The sequence below is a fragment of the Xiphias gladius genome, chromosome 20, assembly GCF_016859285.1.
Source record: "Xiphias gladius isolate SHS-SW01 ecotype Sanya breed wild chromosome 20, ASM1685928v1, whole genome shotgun sequence".
Classification (NCBI taxonomy): domain Eukaryota; kingdom Metazoa; phylum Chordata; class Actinopteri; order Istiophoriformes; family Xiphiidae; genus Xiphias; species Xiphias gladius.
Genome location: NC_053419.1, coordinates 6,108,339 through 6,136,257, shown reverse-complemented (window position 1 = coordinate 6,136,257; position 27,919 = coordinate 6,108,339). Strand labels below are relative to the sequence as shown.

At 41.1% G+C, this 27,919-nt stretch overlaps 1 protein-coding gene across 3 annotated transcripts in view; it reads left to right on the top strand.

Annotated features, from left to right (window-relative positions):
• Positions 1 to 25,237, top strand: part of grin1a (glutamate receptor, ionotropic, N-methyl D-aspartate 1a) — a 32,840-nt gene extending 7,603 nt beyond the window's left edge. Inside the window, exons 4-21 of one of the 3 annotated variants that reach the window (XM_040157652.1) lie at positions 3,092 to 3,154; positions 3,952 to 4,049; positions 4,763 to 4,884; positions 5,900 to 6,074; positions 6,640 to 6,784; positions 8,209 to 8,295; positions 8,717 to 8,852; positions 9,187 to 9,314; positions 11,364 to 11,528; positions 12,371 to 12,489; positions 12,834 to 12,946; positions 13,491 to 13,639; positions 13,754 to 13,911; positions 14,469 to 14,630; positions 14,920 to 15,029; positions 15,398 to 15,543; positions 21,649 to 21,759; positions 25,169 to 25,237. In XM_040157652.1, coding sequence (XP_040013586.1) covers positions 3,092 to 3,154; positions 3,952 to 4,049; positions 4,763 to 4,884; positions 5,900 to 6,074; positions 6,640 to 6,784; positions 8,209 to 8,295; positions 8,717 to 8,852; positions 9,187 to 9,314; positions 11,364 to 11,528; positions 12,371 to 12,489; positions 12,834 to 12,946; positions 13,491 to 13,639; positions 13,754 to 13,911; positions 14,469 to 14,630; positions 14,920 to 15,029; positions 15,398 to 15,543; positions 21,649 to 21,759; positions 25,169 to 25,237 — 2,256 coding nt within the window. The remainder of the gene's footprint in view (positions 1 to 3,091; positions 3,155 to 3,951; positions 4,050 to 4,762; positions 4,885 to 5,899; positions 6,075 to 6,639; positions 6,785 to 8,208; positions 8,296 to 8,716; positions 8,853 to 9,186; positions 9,315 to 11,363; positions 11,529 to 12,370; positions 12,490 to 12,833; positions 12,947 to 13,490; positions 13,640 to 13,753; positions 13,912 to 14,468; positions 14,631 to 14,919; positions 15,030 to 15,397; positions 15,544 to 21,648; positions 21,760 to 25,168) is intronic. The other 2 variants (XM_040157653.1, XM_040157654.1) reach the window with 2 other exon arrangements.
• Positions 25,238 to 27,919: the final 2,682 nt, after the last annotated feature.

Below are 27,919 nucleotides of genomic sequence, written 5' to 3'. Positions count from 1 at the left end.
GGAAACTATGAAGACATTTGAGCAGAATAATGAAAAACTTCACCATCTCTTTCACTGGAAGCTTGTTTGGATCACAGTGTCAGCTAAACACCGAAACTGTAAATACAGTAATAGCTTTAACGGTCCTAGGTGATGGTAAAGGATGTTAGTTTGGATGTGGCAGATTACAGCTTTGACACATTATGGTCTCATTAAAAGAGAGAGGTGTTATCCTTGCTAATCACCCAGTTGTGCTCCATAAACTCAGTAAATTTGCGTCATTTTTCTTCTTGGCAAGTCGTTAGCGGAGTCGCACACGTGGTCACAGGGGGATCACTGTTGCTCTGGACACAGTGGACTCAGTCAGAGCGCAAACGTGACCGACACAACATGAAATATTGATGCCTGACTGAGGATACAAAAATAGATCGCTCAGAAAAGGGTTTTTTTTTTGTTTGCAGTGCTGCAGGAAGAAACTCATTGAGAGTATTTCTACATGTCGAGGATGCATAAACGCTCTCATTTTATGATACAGTTCTGAATGTTAGATACTTGGTATTTACATGGTAGTTAAAGTGTTATGACTCTGTGCAAAATGTGTAGAAAATTATCTGCTTGCTTGGTGGGATATTTCACTTGTTTCCAGTGTAGTTTCCAATTTTGTTTTTTCATATGACATTGTTCTATCATCTTTTAAAATATCACAGACTTTTAGAACATTTACTTAACAAAGTAAGGAATCAGAATAAGTGGAATTATCTGTAACACCACTGACAGTTTGTTATAGTATTTTCATTACTTCACAAGAAACACTGCTTGCATTTCGGTTTAGATACAATATTTTTTTAATTTCCTGATTATGATTCAGGATGTAACACTTACCTCTCAGCATTTAAAATCACAATTACTCAAACAAACATGACTACACAACACAAAGATCACTATAGCATCAGCTTGTATAACAGGTCTTAAACGCTTTCATTTGATATGAATGCAAGAGTTTCTGGAGGAAAACTGTTGTTAATTTGCTTGTCAGCCTGAATATTGTAATGATGCATGGCCAGTGTCGCCTTTGTGAACGCAGGGAATCAGACCCAGAATGCACTGAGGTGTGAGCTGCGAAGTAAGGCAGCTGTGCAAGAAACCCTGTCAAGCAGAAAGAATGTGTATTTTCCTGCAAAATGGCTCCCTGTCTCAGTCCAGACTGCTGGGTGTCTCTTCTCACAGAACACGGAATAACACTGGAATCCATATGTTGACACCTCAGGTGTCTGAATTCAGTTTTCTCCTGTCAGAGTCAGTATCATGTGTTGTGATCAAATTCCATGATACATACTAAATGTGCACAGAAAGTACTATATAATCCATCTTCGTTACTATATTGTTTTTGCAGTTACTGTTAAAAAAGGGCTAGTTAAAGTTTACACAGGGAAAGCAAAATGTTTTTTTCTTAAGATTTAATTCCTTTGCACACAGTCACGTCAAAAGGCTTGAAATGTGTCATTATTTGCTCGTGCTATGAGTGGCTGATATACTGATTACTCATAATGGCTTTCTTTGGAATTTGAGAATGATAATATTGGCGTGAGTGTACAATATTGTAACGTGTTCGATAATTACACCTGTTTGAGACTGAGTCTACTTAAATTCCATTTATTACAAACTGTCCCGAAGCTATGGATTAAGGGCCCCTATTTTTTTTCACTCATGAATATTTGTGCTAAAAGGGGCTCAAATAGCAAATGACTACTTCTGAGAAAAACACTGATCTGACAAGTAGATAGTAAAACCCATTCCCAGTGAATGGGTTTTACTATCCATTGTCTTAAATTTTGTTGCAAAGGGGCCAAAAAATAGCAATATGTCAGAGTGATAATCAGTCTTGCAATCTCAACGCCAATAACCTGATTGCCTGCACCTCCAGCACAATGCCAGCCTTGATCATCAACCCCAAATAGCCGGATGTGTGTATGAAAGAATACCTTTGTTTTCCAAGAACTGTCTCGAGCGGTCTTACTACCATCTGCAGTTTTTTAATTCCTTTTAATTATTTTCAGCTGCGAGTACAGCCTCCATTTCCTTTGTGCATTAAATGGTGGGACAGTGGTATAATTCCAGAATACATTAAAAATTCTGGCATTTTTACTATACATCGTATACTAGATATTGTCATGTATTGTTTTCCAGTGGGGACACACTATATCCATCCTCAAAACCAGTTTAGAATTAGTATATAATGTTGAACTGGGACACGGCTTTAGACTGTTTGCTGGAATTATATTGTGGGATAGAATACCAGAGTGAGAATAGTTGGCTTGTGTTTGTGATTTAAGCTTGATAAGTGCTTTCTGCCTTTTGATTTGTATCAGTCTGATTTAAATCACAATGTATATCACGATGAAATTGGTAACTAGAGTTGTTGCCCAAATTTGTTTAAGCATTCAAGCATTCAAAAATAAATCCTTAGAAATAAGATTTGAAGTAGATGATGGTTTCTAGCTTTTGGTGTGTTATTCTAAGTGTCTGGTCAGATAAGTTAATGGTCATGTATAGAGCCCACTGCAGCCTCTCAATTTGGCACTTCAGGGCCAGTAAAAATGGTGTCTCCTCAACAGATGGATAGCTTGGCAGTTGCCCAGTGCAGTTTTGCAAGTTGACATGCTGTAGGACTTTTAATGAGCTCTTCACATTTTTTTAGGAGGCCAAAAAAATCCCACTTTGGACTTGAGTTTTGAAACTCTGATTGCTCTCTTTGGCACTCCTGTTTGTGAAATCTTACGTTCATTGACGATATGGTGAAGGAGAAACAGCGTTTGATCCAGTTATTTCGCATAACTGATCAATGCAGGTGGATCACTGAATCATCACTGATAATTGATGCATCAAATACAATGATTAAATCACACTGAATAGCATTTTTAACAAGTAGGCATGATTTCAGCATTATTGACAAGTGGTCAGCTCTGATGTTCTTTGCAAGCCCCTCTGTTAAAGATCCCAATTTGAAGCAGAAAAGGGGAGATTTGTTGGAATGCTTTACTGCCCTCCATTTTCAACTGTTTATAATATTTTTCTGTGTCTGCATATTTTCTCTGTGCACATTACTCATCAGAATAAAAAAAGGAACTATGAAAACCTCGACCAACTGTCCTATGACAACAAGCGAGGACCTAAGGTATATTTGCATGGTCAATGCACGCCGCCCACCAACTTTCCAAACGTAGCAACTAGAAACCAGCCCAAACCAGTCACCAGCCGACCCAGAAATGTCCCTCTCTTGGTAGCACGTGTTTTCTTTAATTTTTACTTTGAGACATTTCCCTATTATTTAAATGAAGAATGATTTTGTTATGAAAAATCTATAATTTCTCGGTCATTACAGAAAAAAAAAAATCAGTGAACAGCGCCCCGCTTTTATCATTTTCATTCTCTCCTTCAATAAAGGAATGCATGTACTCAGAACACGCACACACACACACATGCACACGCACACACACAAACACACACACAAAGAGTTTGCAAGTCCATTCCTTTGTGGAGAACCGGTAGTGTGGGACAAAACCGTTTCCCAGATGCTACTTCCTCCTGTTCTGTAGCACTTCCCTAGTTTTCAGCAGTTTTTTTGTTGGGGGAAAACGTCCCCCTCACCCCCCTTCACCCGTTTTTAGTTACTGGTTGCATTGACCTTCTTCTTCCCTCTACCTAACACATGCACGTCCTTCTTTGGAGCCTTGATAACCCTCAGTTTGCATGCAAACAAATGAAAAAGTTTTTTTTCCCTTCAAGCTTTTTTTTTTTTTTTTTTTTTTTTTTTAGTTCAGCCGGTTCCCCTGGATCGCTTTCCTTTTTTATCTCTGTCTCCCGTTTTCAAACAAAATCGGCCAAGCTCGAACCAAGCAGGTACAGAGGAAGCATGGTGTCTGAGGTAGGGAAAAGTAGCTGGCTTGACCTTTCATTATGCCTCGATCACAGGCAGAGAAAGTCCTCCAGTTCAGCCAGGAGACTAACTTAACTGCCCTGCTGCTGGAGGCGAAAGAGCTGGAGGCCCGAGTCATCATTCTGTCCGCCAGGTGAGATTTTCCCAGCGATCACGAATAAACTTCATCCACATTTTCAGAGGAAGTATTGTGAATGTATCATATTTTCCTGACAGCTGCCTAAAAATACCCTCGAGGTTCCAGCTGCACCAGAATATATGTGTTTTGACTCGCACATTATGAGAAATGTACACAGATTACGTAAATGGAAAAAAAAAAACAAGACAACTTTGGTTGTTAAAGGTGATAAGTAATTTACTTCTATACTTCAGGCTGAAGTATAGAAAAATTTACAAATAATTTCTTGTGGAAATGCATCTTGATTGCATGAAATGCTGTAGAGGGCACATCATTTTTGGAAAACGTAGATACTAAATATATATGTGATATGTCAAACGAAGTGTATTTATTTAACCAAGCTAATTAAGGCAAAAATTCAGTGGGCCCAGTAGATAAAAATTCTTCCCGTTAACACAGACATTTCACATTCTTAATGTAATGTAAGATAGTAATGAAATGTTGCACGCAACAGCAAGCATACCCCAACCCAAATTACGGTGATATTGTACATATGGTACATATTACATGTGTGTATATTTACAGTATATACGTGTTAGGGCCTCCAGAACAATGACAGTAAAGCTGGACATTGAACCTGGAATCGCTGAAATTTTCTTAAACTTTCATTTAGCATGCTCTGATGTGAAACACACTCTTTTGTCTGTTTTCAACATGGCAAATTCCAGTGAGGAAGACGCTGCCGCAGTGTACAAGGCTGCCCGCTTCCTCAACATGACAGGCTCGGGCTACGTGTGGCTGGTGGGCGAGAGGGAGATGTCGGGTAAAGCCCTGAGCGAGGCGCCAGACGGTACGTTCTCCGGCAGAGATGAGTGGGAACACACGAGTTACCCCCGGCTTTGCTCAGAGGCCGATCATAACGCATACAGGATTAGAGAGATTAACCGTTGAACGATGGATGCATTACATGATTAACTGTATAATGGTTTGTTGTGCGTTGAGCATTTAAACACTGAAGCATTTTGTGCTTAAGGGTTTAAATGTGGTGTGTCCACACTCAGTTCTTAGTTTAAATGTGTATGTCCTGGATTACTCCGAGGTAAATTCATTGTGCTCTTCTGCCATTTCAATACCCTGGTTTTTAATGAATTATAAAGGGAGAGTTTTGCAACGGGTAACTGATAGAGTGGTAAGCTACAACAACCTTTTTTCTCTTTGTCCTTGGCTTTTTTGCACAAGTCTCTCACAATATTTTATCACTTTTTGGTCACAAACGTTGAGCGTCTTTCCCCCGGGCACTCTAACACAACCAACCCCAGAGAGCTCTTTATTTATTTATTTTTTTGTCCTATCCATGTCCTATCTCATCCACCACCACTGCAGGGTCTTCCAGGAGTCTGCAAGACTGATGGACCTGATTGCAATCAGAAAACTTAGCTGAAGTTGGATTGTTGCTTGGTTTAAATTTAGGTCTGATGGTATTTTTGTTTGGTCCTTACACAGATAATGCTTTGCCTGCGCTTACTGCTCAAACCTTAGCTGGTAGGGCCACAAAAAAAGAGATCCAACTTCAAGGGACTCTTTACACATGCTGTGAAAAGGTCATCAGTGGCAACATCAGAAAAATGATCCATTTATTTCTGTTGCCTCATCTCATAAATGACAAGATGTAGATATTTTCTGAGCTATCCTCCAAGAGACTATCGGGCACCAAAGATGGATCATGCAACTGATGTCTGACCTTTATTCAGGATGTCTAAACTGGAGCTCCTATAAGTTTTTTTTCCCACTTTGTGCATTGCAAAAGGATCCAGGGAGGTCAAAGTTTGCTCAGGTCACTGACTGTCTTTGTTGCCTGGTCTCAGGTCTGATCGGCCTCCAGCTCATCAACGGGAAGAATGAGTCAGCCCATATCAATGATGCAGTGGCTGTGGTGGCTCAGTCCATCCAGGAGCTCTTTGAGAAGGAAAATATCACAGAACCCCCGAGAGGATGTGTGGGCAACACCAACATTTGGAAAACGGGGCCCCTTTTTAAAAGGTGAGATTGAATACAGACCTAACGTAATGCATTAGTTCTATCTTTTTATTTAATTTTTTTTGCTGATATAAATTTGAAAGGTGTGCTGATTTTTGCAATTCATGGTTCGTTGAGGGTGTTACAGTTCAATTATTATGATAAACATCTTCATAAAATAGCATACTGGATTCCAACTTTTTTTAGGACATATTCAGGATTTTTTAACAAAACATTTCTTAAACATATAAAGTGGGTTCGTATTTTCTAACTATGAGAGTGTGAAAAATTATAGACATGGCACAAAAAATTCATTTAACTTAAACTTCAACTAAACTTCAACTTAAACAAGTCTGACCTCATTTACCCACATCCGTCAAATCCAGATTCTCAGTTTAGGAAAAGCTGATTTCAAATTTGTAAATTAGGTTTATTCAGTTTCTGATTGGTTGAGCAGTAAATTGAGAGCCCTGTACTGAATGATACACATAAAATGCACTGTTGCATTCTTAGTAGATGGCATGCAATATTCATGCATGAACACGTGTGCTCATTCGTGCTTATAATCATTTCTATTTGCTTGCCACAGGGTGCTGATGTCGTCTAAATACCCAGAGGGCCTCACAGGGCGCGTGGAATTCAATGACGACGGCGACAGGAAGTACGCCCACTACAGTATACTCAACTACCAGAAGACTCGACTCATTCAAGTTGGCATATACAATGGAACACAGGTAAACTGAGAGGCAGAGGCAACTCTGTGAAGAAATTTTATAGAAATTAAAGAAAAGTTCTTTCCCTACTTTATACCCACTGCCCATGAACAGGTTGTACTGTACCTACTCTAGGAACATAGTCATCCTTTTTTTTTTTTTGTTCATTCTTGACATGCAGACCCAGTTTTCTATCTATAGAACAATGCACTTCATGTAGGACAACTCCACAATCCTCAGTCTGTGCTCTCTAGTTCAGCCAAAGCTACCAGCATGCAGTCTGTCAGAGAAAATGAGGGGGGATTTGAAATACTTATTTCTGTTTTTGTTGCTATGATGAATTGGAATACAGAGTACAAATAAAGTTTACAACAGATGGATTCCAAGAGGGAAAGAGAAGCCGGAGAGAAAGGAGGGAAGTTTCAAGTCTAGTTCACCTCTGGCTGTGGCCAGCATGTCTAGTCAGAAGTTAAACTATTAGAGCTCAGCAAAACCAAGATTTTCAGGGGTCCTGAGTTACCCTTTAAGCATTAAAATGACTGTAGACTTCTGAAATTACTAGTTGATTATTGCTAAGATGAACTGCTGTAGCTTCATGTAACCTTTGGTTGAGGCTTTGCCCTGCTGGTGGATTGTAGATTTGTCCACTCTTAACTGTATTCAACTCTATCAAATATGATACATAAAACATGATAAGTGACCATTTTACAAAGCACAAAACAAGCTTTACTATCTGTAGTTACCATTCGTTAGGCTATGAAAATCGAAAAGCAGATAGCCAAGATTTTAGTTCCTGTTGTGAAACAGCAATGAGTGAACACAACCTCACTACCATCACGGGCGGTCTTATGGGTTTGGCTTTACAACAAGAACATTGCCCATGAATGCAGCTCTTCATCAGTAGAAGGACGCGGAAATGATCGTTTCTCAGATGAAAATGTATTGGACGACTTATCTAATGCAAGTTTCAAGTTGTTGCAATGTGTACAGACTTTGGCAAACAATAGCTAAGAATGTAAAAATGTATTCTTTGAAAACTGGTCCACTGAAAGTTCATTCTTTACCTCAAAAATGGTCTTTGTGAGCCGATGCTCCAGTATAGGCTAGTTAGTGGACCTTGTGTCAAGATTATTTCGTCTAATTATATTCAGTTTGTTGTAAATGGGGCTCAGTAAATGGGTCGACCATGCACAGCAAACTGTAAACCCTGCGAGAACCAGCACTTCCGTTTCCTGGTGATTGGTGTGATAATAATAAGTTCCTGAAACCCACAGGTATGACAGGTAAGCCAGAGGTCAATGCAATAAATAAAAGAACCGCTGAGCTGTGGTTATATAAAGCTGACTCATTAGTGATGCTCACCCACAGTGTTGGAGCCTCATCAGCAGCGTGCCTTCTGTCAGCACTCACCTATAATACTTTATATGCTCGTGGCATCCCTGCAGGTGGTGATGAACAATCAGCGGAAGATCATCTGGCCCGGAGGAGAGACCGAGAAACCACAGGGCTTCCAGATGTCCACTCGATTGAAGGTAGGCTCCCTTCACTTTGCTGCTGCAATGTGACATTCGTGTCTACACAGATCGAGCACGGACCTGGGCCGATATACTCATGTTGGACAGTGCGTTAACATTTGTTTCTCAGAGGGGAGTGAAGTTAATCTGAGTTCATAAAGGCAGCAGTGATATACTTACTATGACTTTTATCTCTTTAGATTTCTCATGGGCCTGCAAAAAACCTCTCATCTGTATCCTTGTCAGTTATTTTTAAATTCATCCGTTTGTCCTTGTGTGTCCGTGAGTATCTGGGAGTTTGTACACGGGTATTTGTGAATCTGCTGGGATTTTTCCAAGTAACTCTTTCCCTCCCGCTGCAGCGTTCTGAAGTCCCTCTGGATCAATCTGATCCACCTCTAACTACGTGATAAACAGCTTTTTGTCCCATCTGTTGTAGATAGTGACGATACACCAGGAGCCATTTGTGTATGTGAAACCCACTCTGCCTGATGGAACATGCAAGGAGGAAATGACATTAAATGGAGTCTTAATTAAAAAGGTTATCTGCACTGGGCCCAATGAGACCATCCCAGGTAACACATCAGGGACGTTTATATTGTCACTGTGCTTTTACTGCACTCGCCAAACACCCACTGGAGATGCATACATATATATGCAGTAGGTATCTATATATGTATGCATGTAGCTGAGTGTGCCATTCAGAATGAGTGATTTCTGGGGTGCTGGGACATGCTTGGTTTGTATGCTATGTGGCGTGTGACTATGTGTATCCGTCTGCAGTTCACTGTGTGACGCATTTTCTGTGTTCAGTCTACGTGCGCCGCCTTTGGATTAAAAAAAAAAAAAATCTAACACATTTCCCTCCCGAATGATTGTAACTTGCAACCGTTGCTGGTTTTATTACAGGTCGCCCAATTGTACCCCAGTGTTGTTATGGATTCTGTATTGATCTCCTGATCAAGCTGGCTATGACCATGAACTTTACCTATGAGGTGCATCTGGTGGCTGATGGGAAATTCGGAACTCAGGAGCGGGTCAGTTTTATAATAACAGCTATATTTGTCACATTGTTTCCATGAGGCACAGGTTGCACAGTATTGATTCAATACTTTATATAATTTTTATGTTTTTTATAATTTTATTTTACTCCACTAACTGTTTTGATCTCACTAAATATTGAGAGGCGAAGTGATAAGCAGTCATAGAGCAGAGATCCATGGACGTTGAGTGTCCAGTGAATGAATTTGCTTATTGTCACTGATCTAGTGCCAGTTTTACACTAAAGGATTAGGCGAGCGGCAATTGCCATGGCTGAGTATCCGAGTCAATTTGTAAGTGCTAATTAGTTTTATTATGAAAGGAGCATAATATCACATAAAACCAACTTGAAAATCTACCAGAGAAAAAAGGAACACGTTCCATTAGTGCAGTCAAACTATAGTAGAGTCAAACAAAATAGACAAAGTACCTCAAAACTTTGTCTTTTTTCTTTGTCAGTGATGGAGTTTTACTTCATGACCAAGCTTCTGAGTTCTTCCGACTCACCTCAAGCAAGTTTCTGAGGGTGTAAAAAGACCGAATGAAAGATTTGCTTTAATTAGCAATGTAGTTACCTGTAAACATGATTACTAGGTTGCCTAGCAGGCACCAGTCTAAAAAACAACATGAAAGCATGGCTTAATAATAATATAGCTTTAATAAGATAAAAGAATATTAACATGACAATGTAATTTTAAAAAGCAGGCTCACAGCAGTCAGTGCAACCCAAAACTCCGCAGAAAATGGGAATACACAAACATACAAATCATTTATATACCAAAAATCACCATCAAACATCATACACATCATTTACACATGAAAAAATATCTTTTCATGGCGAGACTCATTCATTTTCATCGTCCCCTGGGGAAAGAGTTTGTCTTTGCAAAAGTCAAATAGGACACATGCCTCCATCTACAAAGATAATGTCAAATTAGGATTGGCTATATTTAACCTAACCCTGCATTGCTCAAGCGGGACACCTCTATGAATTTATAGAGCAGACTGTCCTTCTCATGCACCTTTGCTTATTCTCTTTGCAACGCATTCAAGTTTTACTTGCTAACACGGCCCTCTATTCACAGAAGATAACGTTATCCAAGAGTTTGCTATCCGACCTTTACAACAGGGTAACTTCTAGGTGACAGTTTGCTAGAATTAACATATACATGTAGATACCTCGTTAGCCGCTGCTGTTCGTTGCAGCAAAGCGTCAACACAGCCACCACGCCACGCATCCTAATGTATACGTGTTTGTCAAGGCAGGAGGTTTATCCACAAATAAGATCATCATAGCTCGCTGAATCCCTGGATTAATACTTTTTTGATATTTTTTTGTTTCAGTGTGTTTACAATAAAGCATCCTGTACTCATATCCATTTGCACAAAAGCCTAAAAGAGAAGCCAGTATTAGTTTGAGGTGTATCAAAGATTTACAATGCCTTTATTAGATGGCATTATTCACAGTTTAGCTATTGGTATAAGATCTCACAATACCAGCAATGTGTACAACTGTATACATAGTGTTGGATATACAGTGTAATTACACATCCATGCTATGTTTTAATGCCGTGGTATTATTTAGCCGCAATGCTACTAACATGTAGCCTACCAGGATGATCTGTTGAGATTTCAATCTAACCAAATGTTAACCAAAATGTTAGCATGACTGTGAAACACAACTCAATATGTTCACAGAAGTAAGAAAAGATAGGAAAGGAGGACCAACAGCACATGTTGAGTTTCAAAACCTGCATGGTCTGAAAAGGTTTTTCTATCTGCAAACATTCATCTCTAACGCAGACAAAAGCCAGGTTTGCAGGCAATAGTACAATATTCTACACTTTTGGTGTTCTACAGTGCATGAGTTTATAAACTACAGAAAATAGCAGTCTCTCTGTACAGAGACAGTTTCAAAGATGTGGAGCGCATCTATCCCCACTAGGCTTAACCCAACTCTTCAAAACCTGGAAACATGCGGTGGTCTAGACGGCAGCAGGTCGATAGCTGATTCTCATGTTACCACCTTCCTTTTGGGACTCCAGGTGAACAACAGCAACAAGAAGGAGTGGAATGGCATGATGGGAGAGCTCCTGGGGGGCCTGGCTGACATGATTGTAGCACCGCTGACTATAAACAACGAACGAGCCCAGTATATCGAGTTCTCCAAACCCTTTAAATATCAAGGCCTCACCATCCTCGTTAAAAAGGTTAGTAGCCTGTTTCGTGCTCTATCACGTCAAACAACCACTGGGGAGTTACATGTATTGTCCTGTTGTGTAATCACCTACCCACTCAGGCAGTTTTTATCCCTTGTACATCTACCGTATCACAAATCCCAAATACAGACAACATGTTATTTTATACCTTGTTTTCTACAGCACAAACACGAGGCAACACAGTGAAGAAGCTGAGAATGTGTATTAGAAAAGCACAGATACCATCCTAATCATTTTACCTTAGGTGGAGAGCAGCGTTTTCACATATGTAAAAGATAATATAGTGAGCAATATCAACGGTTAATGACAACACAAAGATACATGCAACCATTTGATTTATCATTCATCTGAAAATAGTTATCAAGTAAGGCGTGAATCTACACGCAGGAACCATGGTTTCTGCTCTAACACTACCTCTTTTTTAAGGATCATACCAGTGTTGGTGCATGTTTTAGCCAATTTACTGCAAACCATTTATACTTTACATTACACCTGATCATTTTGCAAATAATGCTATGCTACATATGCTTTTAAATTTGAATTTTTTCTATCGGCCCAGGCATCCATTCGTTTTCATTCATTTCTATGTCTATGATTTCTGTGACCTGTGTAATCCCTCACAATGGACAGTGAATCTGCATTCATTTTTGTCCATTGTTATGGAGGAAAATTACAAAACTCTTAAAACTGTACAGCAAGAATGTAAAATGTACAAGGAGATAAACTTGGAAACAGACTAGTATTTTCCTTTATGTTTGTCTATAATGTGCAAAAATAAGGTAATCAAAGTTGTTCATTATCAATCGATTACCAACTGCACTGTGTGTTTTCAGGAAATTCCTCGCAGTACACTGGACTCGTTCATGCAGCCATTCCAAAGTACACTGTGGCTGCTGGTGGGTCTATCGGTGCATGTGGTGGCGGTGATGCTTTACCTACTAGACCGGTTCAGGTACAAGGGGGACCTGTGTGTGCCCATGTGTGTGCTTATGTGTATTCATGACTGAATCAGTGTGCAGGCAAATGTGTGTTCATGCACTCCTGAGCGCTGCGGATCTTCCCTTAGTGCGGACACGAAGGCAGACAGAGGGGAAGATTGGCTCCAACCATCCCACTGCTCTGTCTCTGTGCCACCGTCTTTGTCTGCTTTCTTTCTGTGGACTTTGTCTCCCTCTTGCTTTGCTTGCTCATGTTCAGTTCCCTTCCCTGCCTGGGGTTGCCAGGGTTTTTCCTTCTGCAGGTTCTCAGCGATTTCTCATTTTATCTCCTGCAACCCTCCCAATTTCTCCACTCTAGCCCATTTGGAAGATTTAAAGTAAACAGTGAAGAAGAAGAAGAAGATGCCCTCACCTTATCATCTGCTATGTGGTTCTCCTGGGGAGTGTTGCTGAACTCTGGAATAGGAGAAGGTGAGACAAACCCAATAAGAAAAAGAAGAAAGTCATTAATGAAAATTTGCATATTATCACTTACTGAGCAGTTAATGTTCCCCTTTTCCCAGAACACTGTAATGTTGTTGAGTACTTTGATTTTTACACAGTTTTGTAGTTGTAAAAGAAGGTGGTTGTGGCTCCAGGTGCTGCCTGAATGTGGAGTTTTTCTTTGAGGATGACATTTTGTAAAGAATGACTTGATTGTCTGATATTTTTAGTGCGTTGTATTTTGGTCATTTCTTTAGTTCTAGGTTTTGTTGTAAAGTCCATTCAAATTGAGTAGACGAGATAATAATTTACTGTCATATACAGTATGAGTTCATAATCCTTTTCATTATTATTTGTAGTAGTAGTTGTAACTGTAGTAGTAATAACAGAGGTGGCAGGGTTAGCAATACTGAGTGGCAGAACTGTTAGTTAACGGAAGTGGAGGTGTCGAGGCTACTACTCGACCTTACTAATCTGATTTAAAATAGAAAATGACTGAGCTGAAAGGTTAAAAATTGAACTCACCACACAGGTGCACCACGCAGCTTCTCAGCGAGAATCCTGGGTATGGTGTGGGCCGGCTTTGCTATGATCATTGTGGCTTCTTATACTGCCAATCTGGCTGCCTTCCTGGTGTTGGACCGGCCTGAGGAGCGCATCACCGGCATCAATGACCCGAGGGTGTGTACAGAGTATGGTTTTACGACCATGTCCAAACAGCATTTACATTTTATTTTTATGAATCTAAAATGAGTAATCATCACTCAACTGTCTTGTCCTCGTCTCTCTGTGCAGCTGAGAAACCCATCAGACAAGTTCATCTACGCCACGGTGAAGCAGAGCTCCGTGGACATCTACTTCCGGCGGCAGGTGGAGCTTAGCACCATGTACCGCCACATGGAGAAGCACAACTATGAGAGTGCCGCCGAGGCTATCCAGGCCGTGCGCGACAAGTGAGTCTCGGCCAGGCCGGGCCGACCAGGGCACGGGTCGGCCGGCTGCTCGACCTGTCAGGCACACAGATCAGGGCCAGTCGAGTCAGCCCGGGGTGGGGGTGGGGGGGGCATGGACCTCCGGACCAGGTGGAAGCAGCAGGAGTTACTGCGGCATTCCCTCTGATCCAGGCCCATCACCCAGCCAAAACAGACATCCAGGGACAGCAGCAGTTGTGGACGTGTCAACAGCACTGACAACAGTGTGAGGTTGAGCTAACGTTGCGTCGAGGAGCACCCTTTTTCAGGTTGTACCCAGACGAACCTCTTTGAGATGGGGGGAATCCAATGGGGGACGCGCCCTCTCCCATCTGGCATTGGATTTCATTTGGGCCATAAGCAACGGTAGAGATTGCTGGTAAACGCTGAATGACACACACGATCTGGTGTGCGAGAGAGAGAAGGGTGGGAGCCGTAAATGTGTATGTAAATCATTGTACTGTTGCACCGTAACCCCTCCTTCCCCTCCTCCTCCTCCTCCCTCCTTCCTCCTCCTCCTCCCTCCCCCTCCCCCACAGCAAGCTGCATGCTTTCATCTGGGACTCTGCGGTGCTGGAGTTTGAAGCCTCGCAGAAGTGCGACCTGGTGACCACGGGAGAGCTGTTTTTCCGTTCGGGCTTTGGCATAGGCATGCGCAAGGACAGCCCCTGGAAACAGAATGTGTCCCTGGCCATTCTCAGGTCTGTCCCAGCCGAAGCTGCATTACTCGTATGACTTTTTTTTGTTTCTTATCAATATGATTTCACGGTCACGTATTGACCATTTATAGCCTCCCAATACATTGCCTTATGTCACATCTACTCTCTCTGTATCTCCCCTCTCCTGCCCTCTATGTCTGTTTGTGTCTGTCGAGTTTACGTCTGTTTGTCACTACACCTGCTACCCGGGATTAAGCGGCTCGAATATTCCGTCATTGCGGCGTGTATTAACTTTGTCACCTCTCTCCCCACCACCCCCAACCCCCTGCAGTTCTCATGAGAACGGCTTCATGGAAGACCTAGATAAAACCTGGGTGAGATACCAGGAGTGTGACTCAAGGAGCAATGCCCCAGCCACACTCACCTTTGAAAACATGGCAGGTATGGTCCTTATGGCGTAGAGAAAGCGTTAAAAAAGTGATTGGACAAAAACTGCAGTGGTAAGGTACTGTAGCCCTTTTTTGTCCAATACCTTTACAAAATCGTTGTTTTAGTGTCGGCGTGGGTGCTCTGTGGAAGTGTGCCGTACGGAATCTTGTGCTGTGGCTTTGTGCGGTTGTGGTCTTCTACTATTGTGTGGTTTGCAGCCACCGTCGTCAGTAGGAGCTGGTTGAAAATAGAGGGGTGACCACTGGGCATGAAAGGGCAGACCATGCATTCATACTCAGTGGGAGCAGCGGAGTTGTAAACCACCAGCTCACACATCTCCACCTCTGCTCTGTTTCTGTTCATCTGTCTGTTTCGTAAAGGGGTCTTCATGCTCGTGGCTGGAGGTATAGCAGCAGGGATCTTCCTCATCTTCATCGAAATCGCCTACAAGCGCCATAAAGACGCCCGCAGGAAGCAGATGCAGCTGGCCTTTGCGGCCGTCAATGTTTGGAGGAAGAACCTGCAGGTAGGAACGATCCCCTCTGCCCGCTCACAACCAGGGTGGAAGGGACAAAACTGGGATGCAAGAGAGCCAGCAAAGACCCCCATGAGGGATTTCTGTCTCTCAGCCCCTATAGGAGCTTTTAATTTTCATCAGTGGTGACCAGACCGTTAGATCACCATATGAGAAACCATGATCTCTGATGTCTTCATGTACTGTAAGTGGCCACCCAGTGGGTCCTAAGAGTCCCGAGAGGCCAACAGCGCCCGTGTCTCTTGTGTGTGCCCCCAGGAGAGTAAGGAGGCCTCTGGAAGTCAAGCGGTGCCTGGGACCCCCTCATTAGTATGTAATTAATTAGCAGGGCCATTTCAATCTCCATATCACCTCTTGCTGCTAGAGTAACAATAAGATAATTAGCCTTGTGACCCTCTAACATGATGGACATCTGAATAAATCTTCACCTTCCATGTCCATGGCATGAACTAGTAGTTCCAAGCTGCTGCGGGGCTTATGCACTTCATAGGGTCAGATGATGTGGACATGGAAAGCCCACGAAAAGAAACAAATGTCCTGCCAGAAACATCTTAAAAACAATAACAACAGCGATTACTTCATGGTTGATGCACTTTGATTGCATCATCACTGGCGGCAATACTAACAGCAGCCAGGGGCTATCAATACTAATAGAGCATAAGGAGTAAAATCAATGCCCTGGCACAATCACACAGCAGTGACTCTCCCAGTATTGTCAGCATAACTGCAAAGTGTCACGCTACAGTGCACACTATGTCTCCTTATCCACTGTTGTGTCCATACATATATACAGTTCATACATGTGCGTACATAAATACAGACACCAAGTAAGAGTATAAAACGTGCATGCCAGAGGCTTCATGCAACACAATGGCATCAGTTTAAAGGGTCAGTTCTCCCAAATTTAAAAAGGACATATTTTTCTTATTGTTCTTGTGGTGTTTAGCCATGGAGATAGTTTTGGTTTATGTGTTGGGAGTCTGACATATCCAAACCGAACCCATGAAATGGAGGTGAACGGAACTTCATTTGTGGCTCAAAGCCATCTGCATGGTGAGATACCAAATGCAAATGAGAGAATTGTATTTTTTTTTTTTTAAATTTGAGCGAATCAACCCTTTTAGACACAATCAAGCAATACGCTTCTCCACTCAACTGAAGAACATGATTTGCCCCTGTACTCCACTGCAAATAATGTGGCTGTGAAGTATTGGAGATTTTGAGCACCCCTCCTCCACCCACACACCCTCTTTTCCTTTATTCTTTATGGTTTCACTCCCTGATTGGATGGCTTGGAGAGCTCAACATTCGATGTCCAGTCACACTGTGAGTCTGTGATGTGGCCCTGGCAGTCTGTCTGCTGCCTCTCTGTAAGCCTTGAACCAAAACTCAGTGTTTGGCCCTGCTGAATAGCGACAGCAGGGCTGGAAGAAGGTACGGTATAAAATCACAAGTGCCTCAGCAAATCAACGTCCTTCTGAGAGTGTCTGCCATTGATCTGACTATTGTATGTAACTGTTGTGAGTGTCCTCATATGGATGTACATTCTCTAGGTGCATACAGCAGGCGAATGCATGCAGGGGGGCATCACTGAGAAAGGAGAGGGGCACACTAAGCTGCCCATAGACCAGCACGTTTTACATCCATGTTAGTGATGATCACGCTGATTTCTCTGCACCGCTGAACAAAGACAGCTCATGCATGCTCATTTTGCTCATCGACCGTCACTGTTGGCCCTAGAGCTAAAAAAAAGGACGCACACAATCTTCACTGCTCTAACTATAACCGCTGTAATTGGTGCTCATGCAAGGAGCACAGAGGGAGCCCACAGAGTCAAACTAATACAATTTGTTCTGATCTGCGTGAATGTTATTCAGGATATTATTCATACTGTTTGGGTGCCCTGATTTGATTACTCACCGTGATCTAATTTTCATAAATTAAAAATGACAACTTGGTTGTGTAGGACACAAACTCAACACGGTGGAAAATCTAAGTTCACAGTTTATGTGACCTCCTCCTTCCTTAGTATGGCAAGCACTTAAACATGGAGTCCCATTGTTGGCATCATTTTGACTGCTTGTATATGTGTTTGAATGTAATTATGTGCTTATACTGCCTCAGGTTGGTGTATTATGCAAAGCACTGTGTAGTACTGTTCACCCACCTACCTTTCAACACATGGATGTAATCTCGCAGGACGTGCACTTCTGACTAACCAAAATCTGTTCACATAGTAAGCTCATCATCCTCTGCAGGCTGACATTATCTCTACATGCTGTTAATGCTCAAAAACCCTCAAAATATAAGTTAATTAACTACCATACGAAATGAAGGTGCATATATTGTTAGAATTGCATGCCCTAGAGAGTCCAGCTTTAAGGAACTGTAGCCACAGAGATGTGGAGTGGGTAGACCTACTTAATCTCAGTTAATACATATTTATATCCAGGTAAGAGAATTTAGCTGGCTTATAAAGCTAATTTAATCCTTATGATCTAAATTTATAATTTACAATATGCAAAGTATTATATGTAATGGTTAGCGTCTAGCCATGCCAATTGTACTGTAATCTTTTTTATAATAGACGTGTAATAATTGAGTGTAGCATTATTTTCAGCTAGGGCGGGCACTTTCTGTTTCCAGCAAAAAAGTTTTAAAAACTGACTGTCCAGCACAGAAGGAGGAGGAGTTGGTAGAGACCAAAGCAGAGCTACAGAGAATGAATATTGGACTTACATTCATCACGTCAGCAGAAACACAACTCCAAACAGATACTAACATTGCTCTGTATCTGCTGTACAAGTAAATGGGCAACTGTTCGCTTAACTGAATCACCACATCAACTTAAAAAGTGATAATATGTACGTTTCGTGTTCACAGCTTGTTTCTGCTGCTCCCAAGTGGCCAAGTAATCAGCTATTGCAGATTTTAGAAGTCATGACAGCAATCTTACTGGGTCGCACGAACATTTCCAGCTAAAGTCTGAGCTGAATGCATTCATGCTAACGTAGAAGTACGCACAATATTATGCTGTCTTAAAAAGCTGTGCCTTTATTGCAGAGTTCAAACTAAAGTGTCTAAAGCTTAAAAAAAAAAAATTCTAAACTTCTTCAGCTACAATTCTTTCTTAAAAATTAGACTGACTCCGAAATCAGACAACTGCTCTCTCTCTTTGCCAAGCACCAGCTAACAAGATAGCTTGACAGGACTGTGAGAGATGCCAGTTTGTACAACATCCTTAACCAACAAGGCGTACAGAGATGAAAATTATCACGTGAGCATTTTAGCTTTCTCCGTACCAGTCCTGTCATGTTTGAATAAAATTACGGAACTTTTACATGAGGGAAACCAGTGTTTGTAAGTTCTACTGCGATATTATGGATACCATGTCTGAAAATTGCTTAACAGTAAATGCAGTAAATTTCAATGAAATTTTGATTGCACTTTTCAGGAAATTAATCCAAATTTAAAAGGAATTAAAATACGTATTAAAACTGGAACCATTATATGATTAAAAATGCAGAATTTAAATTTTTCCCATCGTCTATGATTTATTTTTGCATGCCTCTCAACATCGATGCTAATGCTAATATATCAATAATGAGTTCATATTGACCAATAACATAGGTTCTGGTACGAATTAGGTAGGCTTAATATATGTTCTTACTTACTTACGTACTTTGTTTTTATGTACTTGTTTAGCAACTTACTCTTAATGCTAATAACTATGATGTGTTCTATAAATTTACATCATACAGATTTATAGCGCTATATGTTCAACTTAAAGCTACTGATTTGTTTTAGTGTGATCCTTCTTGCTGTCAGATTTGGTTCACCACTACATCACTGGGAGGCTACACGTCCAGCTTTTAGCTTTCCCTTTTTAAAACAGATGTTATTCAGAGGTGCACTGTCTGAAAAGTACTGAAACTGGTGTCAGTTTGGGATGAAAACAAAGTGTCGGAGACCCTGTTCCATGACGATGATAATGATAATGTATAATGACAATGCACTGCGGCGGCTCACTTGTTTCCAGCGTGAAACAGGTGGCTTCTGTACACTGTCCAAGTCCCATGCCACGCTTCATCAGATGGTCCAGCATGCCCTGCATGGCCGGGACTGTGCACACGCAGCACCTCATCAGGGCTCAGAGCGACCAGACTGCAATCCTGCAGTCTCAGACGTGTAAGGAATGAGGGAAGGTCAAGATCAAAAGAAGACAAGTGACGTCACTTGGGCATAGATTTTTCCACAACCAAGACAAAACCAGTTAGACGCGCTTTTTACACAGGCTGACTTTCACCATTTACTAACATGAAATGTCATCTTCCAACAGGAAAAACATTTTATTTACTATAACCTGCACTAAGAACGAGTGATGTGCACCAATCACTCCTCTGCCAGCTTTCACCTATACTCCACGCCAGCTAACGCCTGCTCTCCACCTGATATCCTGTCATCAGGGGGTTGGATGGCAGGGAGATGGGTGGTACAAATGTACCCTAAAAGAGCCTTGTCATGTGACCTGATGAAAAAGGATGTACTGCTGGGCCAGTGCTGGCCAGGGTTGATTTGTCATGCTATTTGTTTTGTGTTTACTTATTCTATGTTTAGCCCCTTTATTCCTTCCCTCCATCCATAAAAAGTTTTGGCATGTTGAAATTCACACCACACTGCCCCGCCCACCCAAAGGGCCTCCCTCCTGGCAACTTCTCACTCATCCTCCACTTATACTTTACTAGAATCCATCTTAGAAGGCTTTCTTTTTAAAAGTATCATCTTTTAGCCTCCATCCTCTCTGGTCATGAAGTCAAACATAAACAACTTTCCTTTTTTGCAGTTTAACTTACAGTAAGAATATTGTTTTGCAGCAATAGTAGGCAACCATTCCTTCTCAAACCTTTTTTTTCTTGCACTCCATCTCATTCTCCATCCCATTCCCTTGTGTGTGGGGTGAATTTCCATTATACCACTTTAAGGTATAATGACTTTAAATGGGCTTTAATTACTGAATTTTGTCGCTGTTGTTTTCCCTCTTTGATATGCATTTTAGTGGCTTCTGATACCGTAGCTTCTTTACCTTTTTTACCTGCCTGGCTTTGGATGTGGATGTTTGCTTTGCTAGTTTTTTTTTTTTTTTTTTTTTTTTTTTTCTTTTGAATATCCAACCTTTTTGGTTCCCTTGCCTTTTGCTTAAGGATCATCTTTAAAGTAATAACGATCAACTGGATGGAAATTTATTTTATTTTTCTTTTCTTCCCCTATGCAGCCCTCTTCCTCTCTAGAGACTCAGGATGTAAGAATACCTTAATATGAGTTGTTTTGTTGTTTTTTTTTGCACACAAACACGCATTTATTGTGCTGAGAGTAGCTTTTGGGCACTAATGGTATGAGGGAGGGAGGGCACCAAATTGGCTCGCCATCTTCTGAGTACATGGTTAAAACTGCTTTTCTTTTTCCTTTCTTTTTTTTTGGCAGGAATGTACTCTGACCTGTGTCAGAATCATAGATTTTAAATATTTTGCAAAGTCATATGTGGCATGTTTAGTTGATCCTTTTTTAATTCAAGATTGCTTTCCTGTTGAGTTGAGGAACTTATAACTGTAAAGTGTGTGTTCAGGCTATAGCGAGCGTACAGGTAGAACATTTTAGATGGTTAAAGTAGCGTAACGTAGGTATCACACCCACTGACATCTTTACTAGTCATCACTCATTTCAATGCATTTCTAGGGGCCGAGTCAATGTGTCAGCACATTTCTAGAGGACTGTTGTGCCATCTTGTACAGTCCAGTGTGATAATGTTGCATAAAATGCAGATGCCGTCATATCAGCCTGAACGGACTATTTCCACTCTCACATCTAACAGGCTTTATCCCTTTCTTTCTCCCTCTTTGTGCATTTTACATTTCCACGTGCTGTAGTCTTTCTCACAAGGACCCTCCCTCTATTTAGACAATATGAAATACGGTAATTTATTGGGGTGGCGGGTGGTGGTGGTGGTGATGGTGGGACGAGAGAACGGGTGAGACTGAAACCACGGTTATCACCCCAGCCAGAGAACATGAATAATGTTTCTACATATATTTATTTTAGGATAGGAAAAGTGGTAGAGCAGAGCCCGACCCCAAAAAGAAAGCCTCTTTTAGGTCCATCAGTACCACCCTGGCCTCCAGCATCAAGAGACGTAGGTCCTCCAAAGATACGGTAAGGAGACAAAGAAGCAACATCTTCCCTTGTTTATTCCTCCCTCTCTTTCCTTTTCTTCTGCTTTTCCTCCTCTGTCTCTACTTTCAGCCCTCTCTTTTCTCGTTCTCTGTCCTCTCTGCCTACATCCCCATATCCGACCGCGAAAGAGTCCCATATTCCACTCCCCCATTTCCTCACGACTCCGCGGCCTCTGCCACGTGTCTGTCCGTTCACCATTGATCACCCATCACCAATATAGCATCTGTAGCTCCTATACAGGCCGGAGGGCATCAGTGCAGGAACTCAGGGCAGGCCAGGCCAGGAGCTGGGCTCTGAATTTGGGTTGTACAGGGCTTTCGGGAGTTTTGATGGGATTAGTGGCTTCTGGAGGAGTCGGGCAACAAAAGCAAGCAGTCTGCAAGTGGTGTTTTGTCTTGGGCTGCTCTTCCTCCGTGCCTCTAGTTTGGACGTGGATTCTGGCGATTGCGTCCTATTTGGTGGCGTTGTGGTGTGTGTGTATTGTACATGAGCGTGTGTTGGTGTTTGTATATTTGTGTTTGCGTCCTGTCTTTTTGACTGCTTGATCCTTTGTATATCCACCTTTCGTTGCACCAATCCCGCCCGCACTTCCTCCGTTTGGGTTTCAGCCGCTGTTGGTTTGCTTTTGGTTTGAAAAGCATGCGCTGGTGTTCTGTCATTTTTACAAAATCCATTTCCAAGGTAGTCATGATGGCCAGTCCTCCTGAGAAGAAAACTAATGTGTTGTCTTATTTATCAACATATCTATTTCAGGATTACACTCATGGATTTCTATTAATCAAATTCCTTTTTGCTTTGTCATATTTTGTTTGTCATAATTCTTGTTTATTTTTCAGTGTCCTTGTGGTCTGACCTGTGCATGCCTCTTTCAGGGTATATTTCCAGGTGGTGAAGTCTTCTTTTAAGTTTTAATGGGCAACAAACTCTGTGAAGCCTTAGACTCTCACTGTGTTACAAGGCGAGCATAAATACAAACTCTTCTTTTTTTCTAAATCGTGTTTTACACCATCTCTATAGCTTTACTTGACTCCTTTGTTGCAGCACAATGAGAGTGTCAGGTTTTCTCCATTCCTTCACAGTTCAGTTGAAAAGCCTTGTTCGTTGCGGTTGGGAGGTTGTACTCCACAAGCTTGGAGTGCTCTGACAAACCAGTGACCTGCAGTCATTTGTGCCCAGCTGCTATGCCAGACATAGCTGGTTGCTGACCGAATCTGGCATGGGCTTCTAAAATAAAAATAAAAACAAACAGCAATAATCTCTGGCGACAGAGACCTTCACAGAAAGGCTTCTGTACTAACACTGTTTTGAATGGTTTCTCAGGGGAGATGTAGCCAATGGCAGCTAAGCTAACGGGCCTCGAAGTAAAAAAAATTTTGTCTATGTTTTTATTTGATCTCCTGTCTTTCTCTCTTTCTCTTGTGTTAACTGTCTTTTTTTATGGATGTTTTGGCATTGAAACAAACCACCTCTGCTCTCCCCTGGAGGTGCCTCAATAGAATTGGTCTCATTTGAAGAGAAGAAGAGTGGAATCGCCATTGCTAATATCTCTGTATGATGGTTTGGATATGGTTTGGAAGCCCTAGTGGGAAAAAAAAAAAAATGGCTCGAAGTCGAAAAATAAAACAGGATTTAGTGTAATGAAAAATAGATGCTGTAATTGAAAGATCTGCCATCTTCAGTCCTTGACCATTATTTTTGATTTTATATAAATGTTCTTCTTTTATATTAATGGATATCAATGGACTTGAGTGTCAGTGTCCCTCACCCACATGCCACACTGCTCCTCTCTCCCTCTGCAAGCATGCTGATTACTGTAACTGTCATAGATGTAGCAACAATGGAAGAAGTAGAAATAATCTCTGTAGTAATGCCACATATTAGGATGAATAACCATAGATGTATTGAATAAGTAGCTTTAATAAGCATTAACTGTGGTTGTGATGTCAATGAGGTGTCTCTCTTTTGCTGGTCCACTTGACCCCAGTAGGGTGCACTGTTAACAGGTCCTCAAGGTACAAGACATGAGGAGACCCAAAAGGGGGCTGTAAGACATATGATGATGCAACTTGCGGGTTGCGGAGATGAGGGACATCCACTCTGACTCCAGTTTCTTTAGAAAACTTTTTACTATTCAGTCTGGATGTTGCCCCATCTGTCAGCATGTTAGCTGCATCATAACAGCTTCCGAAGCTCATATGCTTGAATGTATTGGCTCTATCATCTTAAAACAAGGGGCACTTAAATCCCAAGATCTTGGCTAATTGATAAAGATAAAAAGAACAGAATATACTCTATGAGATGGGTAGACTGAGGCAAAAATCTTTCCTGATTTGGGTTTGCAATTCTTTATTTGTACAATATTAATTTGTAATGCATTTACTGTACCAAAAAAACATGTTTTCTTGCACACTGGGTGTTATGAAACAGGTTTTACCAACGTAGTGCTGAGTCAGGGAAATGATTGGCAAGTTGGAAATCAGTTGGGTTATAAAGAACATTATGTATAAAAGTCTATTGTTCCACCCAGTCTCACTGCGTTCCAAAATATGAGGTAACTCCACAAAAAAAAGTATTTTAATAGCTCTAACTATAATGTGTTTGACTACATTTACAAAGTTTGATGAGTTATTGTTTCACTGGGTTTCGATATTTTTGCTCATTAGCAGAAAACCCAACCTCAGCATAGTAAAAAAATTAGCTTACTGCTGTCAGACAAAAACAGTGAAAAGACTCACTCAAAAGCAAAATCATTGTTGCCATAGAAACTAAGCACCTCCATGGAATCGGGATCTTGTTCCCCCTCTCAGCACTGCAGACGCCTACAATTCAACGCACTCTGCTTTAAAAGAAGCACAATGAAGCAGGGACAGGACATAAGAGTCCGACACAACAGCACTTTGAAATCAGCCTAAAATTCGTCTTCCCTGCCTGAGCTGCTAAAATTAGAGGAGCTGCCTGTCTGCATGCACACAAATGACTGTGGGGAGATAAATGAGCTGTCCGTTTTACCCACGGCACGACATTATCACCCAGTCATGTTGAAAGGCTTAAAAAAAAAAAAAAAAAAAAATGATGCATGATTCAAATTTGCTGTTGTCTAGACTCTCAGGACCTTACGTCTTCTCCCAACTAGCCCTCCTCAGGCACAACCAAACTGCATTACAAGGATCCAAACTTAAAAGAAAATAACAACAAAACTGAGGTTTGCCTGAGAGGGGTTAGAGAACCCTCCTGCTTCTAAATTGCCGCAGAAATGAAGCGCAGGCGTTCTTAAACCAAAATTAATTTATTATTATTTTTAAAAAAAAAGCTGTCAGATGCTGCTTTTGTCAAGAAATGACATCCTGTTATGTGTCTCCTTTCCCCCCATTTCTCTTCACCTCTGCAGCAGTACCCACCCACTGACATCACGGGCCAACTCAACTTGTCGGACCCGTCTGTCAGCACTGTGGTGTAAAGAGAGGGAGACATTCAGGTTGGCTCCCCGAGGAGAGAGGAAACGAGACCAGGAAAGAGGAGAGGAAGCGGACGGGACGGGAGAGACCCCTCCCGTTCTCTTCGCCGTCAGAGCTGAAGCTTTCTTTTCACCGCCTGCCAATGGAGCTTTTGCGGAAACTGCTTGCTGAAGAAGTGGCTGAAAACACAGAACTTGCACCTTTTTTGAAGTCAGGATTACCTGGCGATAGATGTTTGTGGGGGTCCCTGAGCATGCATAGAAGAACCCATCTGACTCATCTACATCTATAATCTTTTCCTTCTGTATATTATTAGCTAACTTATTTAACCTTGTTTTTGTCCTTTTGCTCACAGAAATTTACTCAATGTTTGATGTTTGACAATTTCCTGACCAGCTGTATAGCATTTAGCAAGCCAGGTTTCGTTTGGTTAAGTTTATGGATAAACCAGTTCTGGTGCGAGTACTGTACTCTACATATCACTTCCAATTAGGGTCTAGGTATCATAGTAATAGCTAGTATTTCTTAACAACATATACAGCAATACAAGACGTACTGTAAGCTTCAATGGATATTGAGTATTTTTTAATAGGAGCGACCTGTGTTTTTATCTACACTTTAAGGTTTTTCGATGATGTTTCTTTCATTGGGAAGCACTAATAATGGCACTAACAATGAGACTGCGACTTATCGTGTCTACCACTGAAGATGATGGAAGCATGTGTGTTCTTGTATATGAATAAGAGCTTTATGTATCTGAATGAAGATACTGATCATTGTTATTTTGAAGGCTATATACCAGATTTTGTCGCTGTTTAATTTGTATCTTTCCCTGCTTTAATCTTGCACTAATCTCTAAGATGCATGTGTTCTTATTTTCTAGTAAGAACTCAGTTTTTAAAAGAAAATCTGTTAAACTTTACTGCTATTTATTGCAAGAGATAAGCAGGTGAATATAAGAAATTTCAGATTAATTTGCAAACTGATGAAACAGTTAAGTAAGGCTGGCGTTTTCATGTCCAACCGTGTATGACGCACTCAACCGTAAGCCATGTTATGTTTGGGGACGCCCTCTCTCTTCCTCTCTCCTGCCGCAGCAGTCTTTCTCATTTCCAGTCTCGAAGGGGTTGCATCAAAGGGCCAGGTTTTTCACCCAACCAGCACTCGGTCTTTCATGCAAAACCTCTTCCCTGTGCAGTACTGGAGAACTTTTACACGAAAGAACCTGAGTGAGTTGAAAGCTTCGCTCAGCTTGCAAGTTTGTGTGCAGGTCTTGGTTAGATGCAAAAACAGGCCGTTTCCCATTTTCTGGAGCTGAGAAACCACTGCTGTTTGTTGAAAAGACTATCACATCCTCTCTGGTGTCTGGCACTGCATAGCACTTTATGCTGAGGGGTCTCCCAAACTGTAAAAAAAGATACTGATTTTCCAGCAAACTAGAACAGAACCACAATAACATCAGTCAAACAAATGAACCTCTCCAATATATTGTATTATGTTTTAATTTCCCAAATCTCTTTTTACTTTATTAGAAAAAATAGCATTTACAAAGTATTTATAAGAGAAATAATGACACTTTTAAACAACCACACAAAGTGCTAAAACACAATTTGGTTTCTAAACTTGAACCGAGATTTTGCTTCAAATCATTTTCTCATTCTAGTCTATGCATGCTTATATGTTATTATCAGTGCTTTTGCTTTTGGATGTGTGTTGTTGCCATGTACAGTTAGCTGAGCTGCGTGGAGCACTTGAAGTTGAATGAAATGTAAATAGAGTCTGGTTCAGTGTAGATGGGGTTGAGGAGATTGTACCGAGCTTGTATTGCGAACTGCAGCTGAGAATGTCTTAAATTATAGTTACACACTATCATTTGCGATACACAGGCATGCAATAACACACACGCACACATTCACACACGTACACACAGACATACACACACAAACGCAAAACCCCCTAAGGGAAGAATCGCCTGTTTTTCTTACCTTTTCCAGTGAAGATCTTGCAATGAATCATCTTGTTTATACAATTGTAAATAAAATATACTTACATTGCCAAGTCTAATCTATCCTGTGGTTGAATTATTTTAGGATTCCAACTAACAGTTACTTAAATTGTCTATTAATATGTCTGTTATTTTCCCAAACAATCAATTAATTGTATTGTCTACAAAATGTAACAAAGTGGCCAAGACAATTTTACAGACGGTAACTTCACCCGATTGCTCGTTTTGTCTGACCCACAGTCCAAAACCAGATTTACGATGAAATTAAACAGAGAGCAGCAAATATCCATATTTTAGAAGCTGGGGCCAGATAATATTTGGCATTTTTTGCTAGATAAATTACTTAAATAGTAATTGATTATCATTATACTTACAATTAATATTCTAATGGATTACTTGACTCATCATTTCAAATCACATTATTTTTATCACACAGTAGGCCAGTGCAGTAGGAGAAAATAAATGAACTTTTTGTAATATAGCACCTCTACAGCTGCTATTTTAAGAGTTTCAAAGTGCTTCACAGTTACAAATGAAAGAATGTAAGATCATACTGTACAGAACAGAAGAGTATAAATCAAAGAAAAAGAATAAAAGTAACAAAGAAACATTTTAAAAGACAATGAAACTTTTGCATCAACATATGAATCAAAAACAAGAGAGTAAAAAAAGGCAAGGA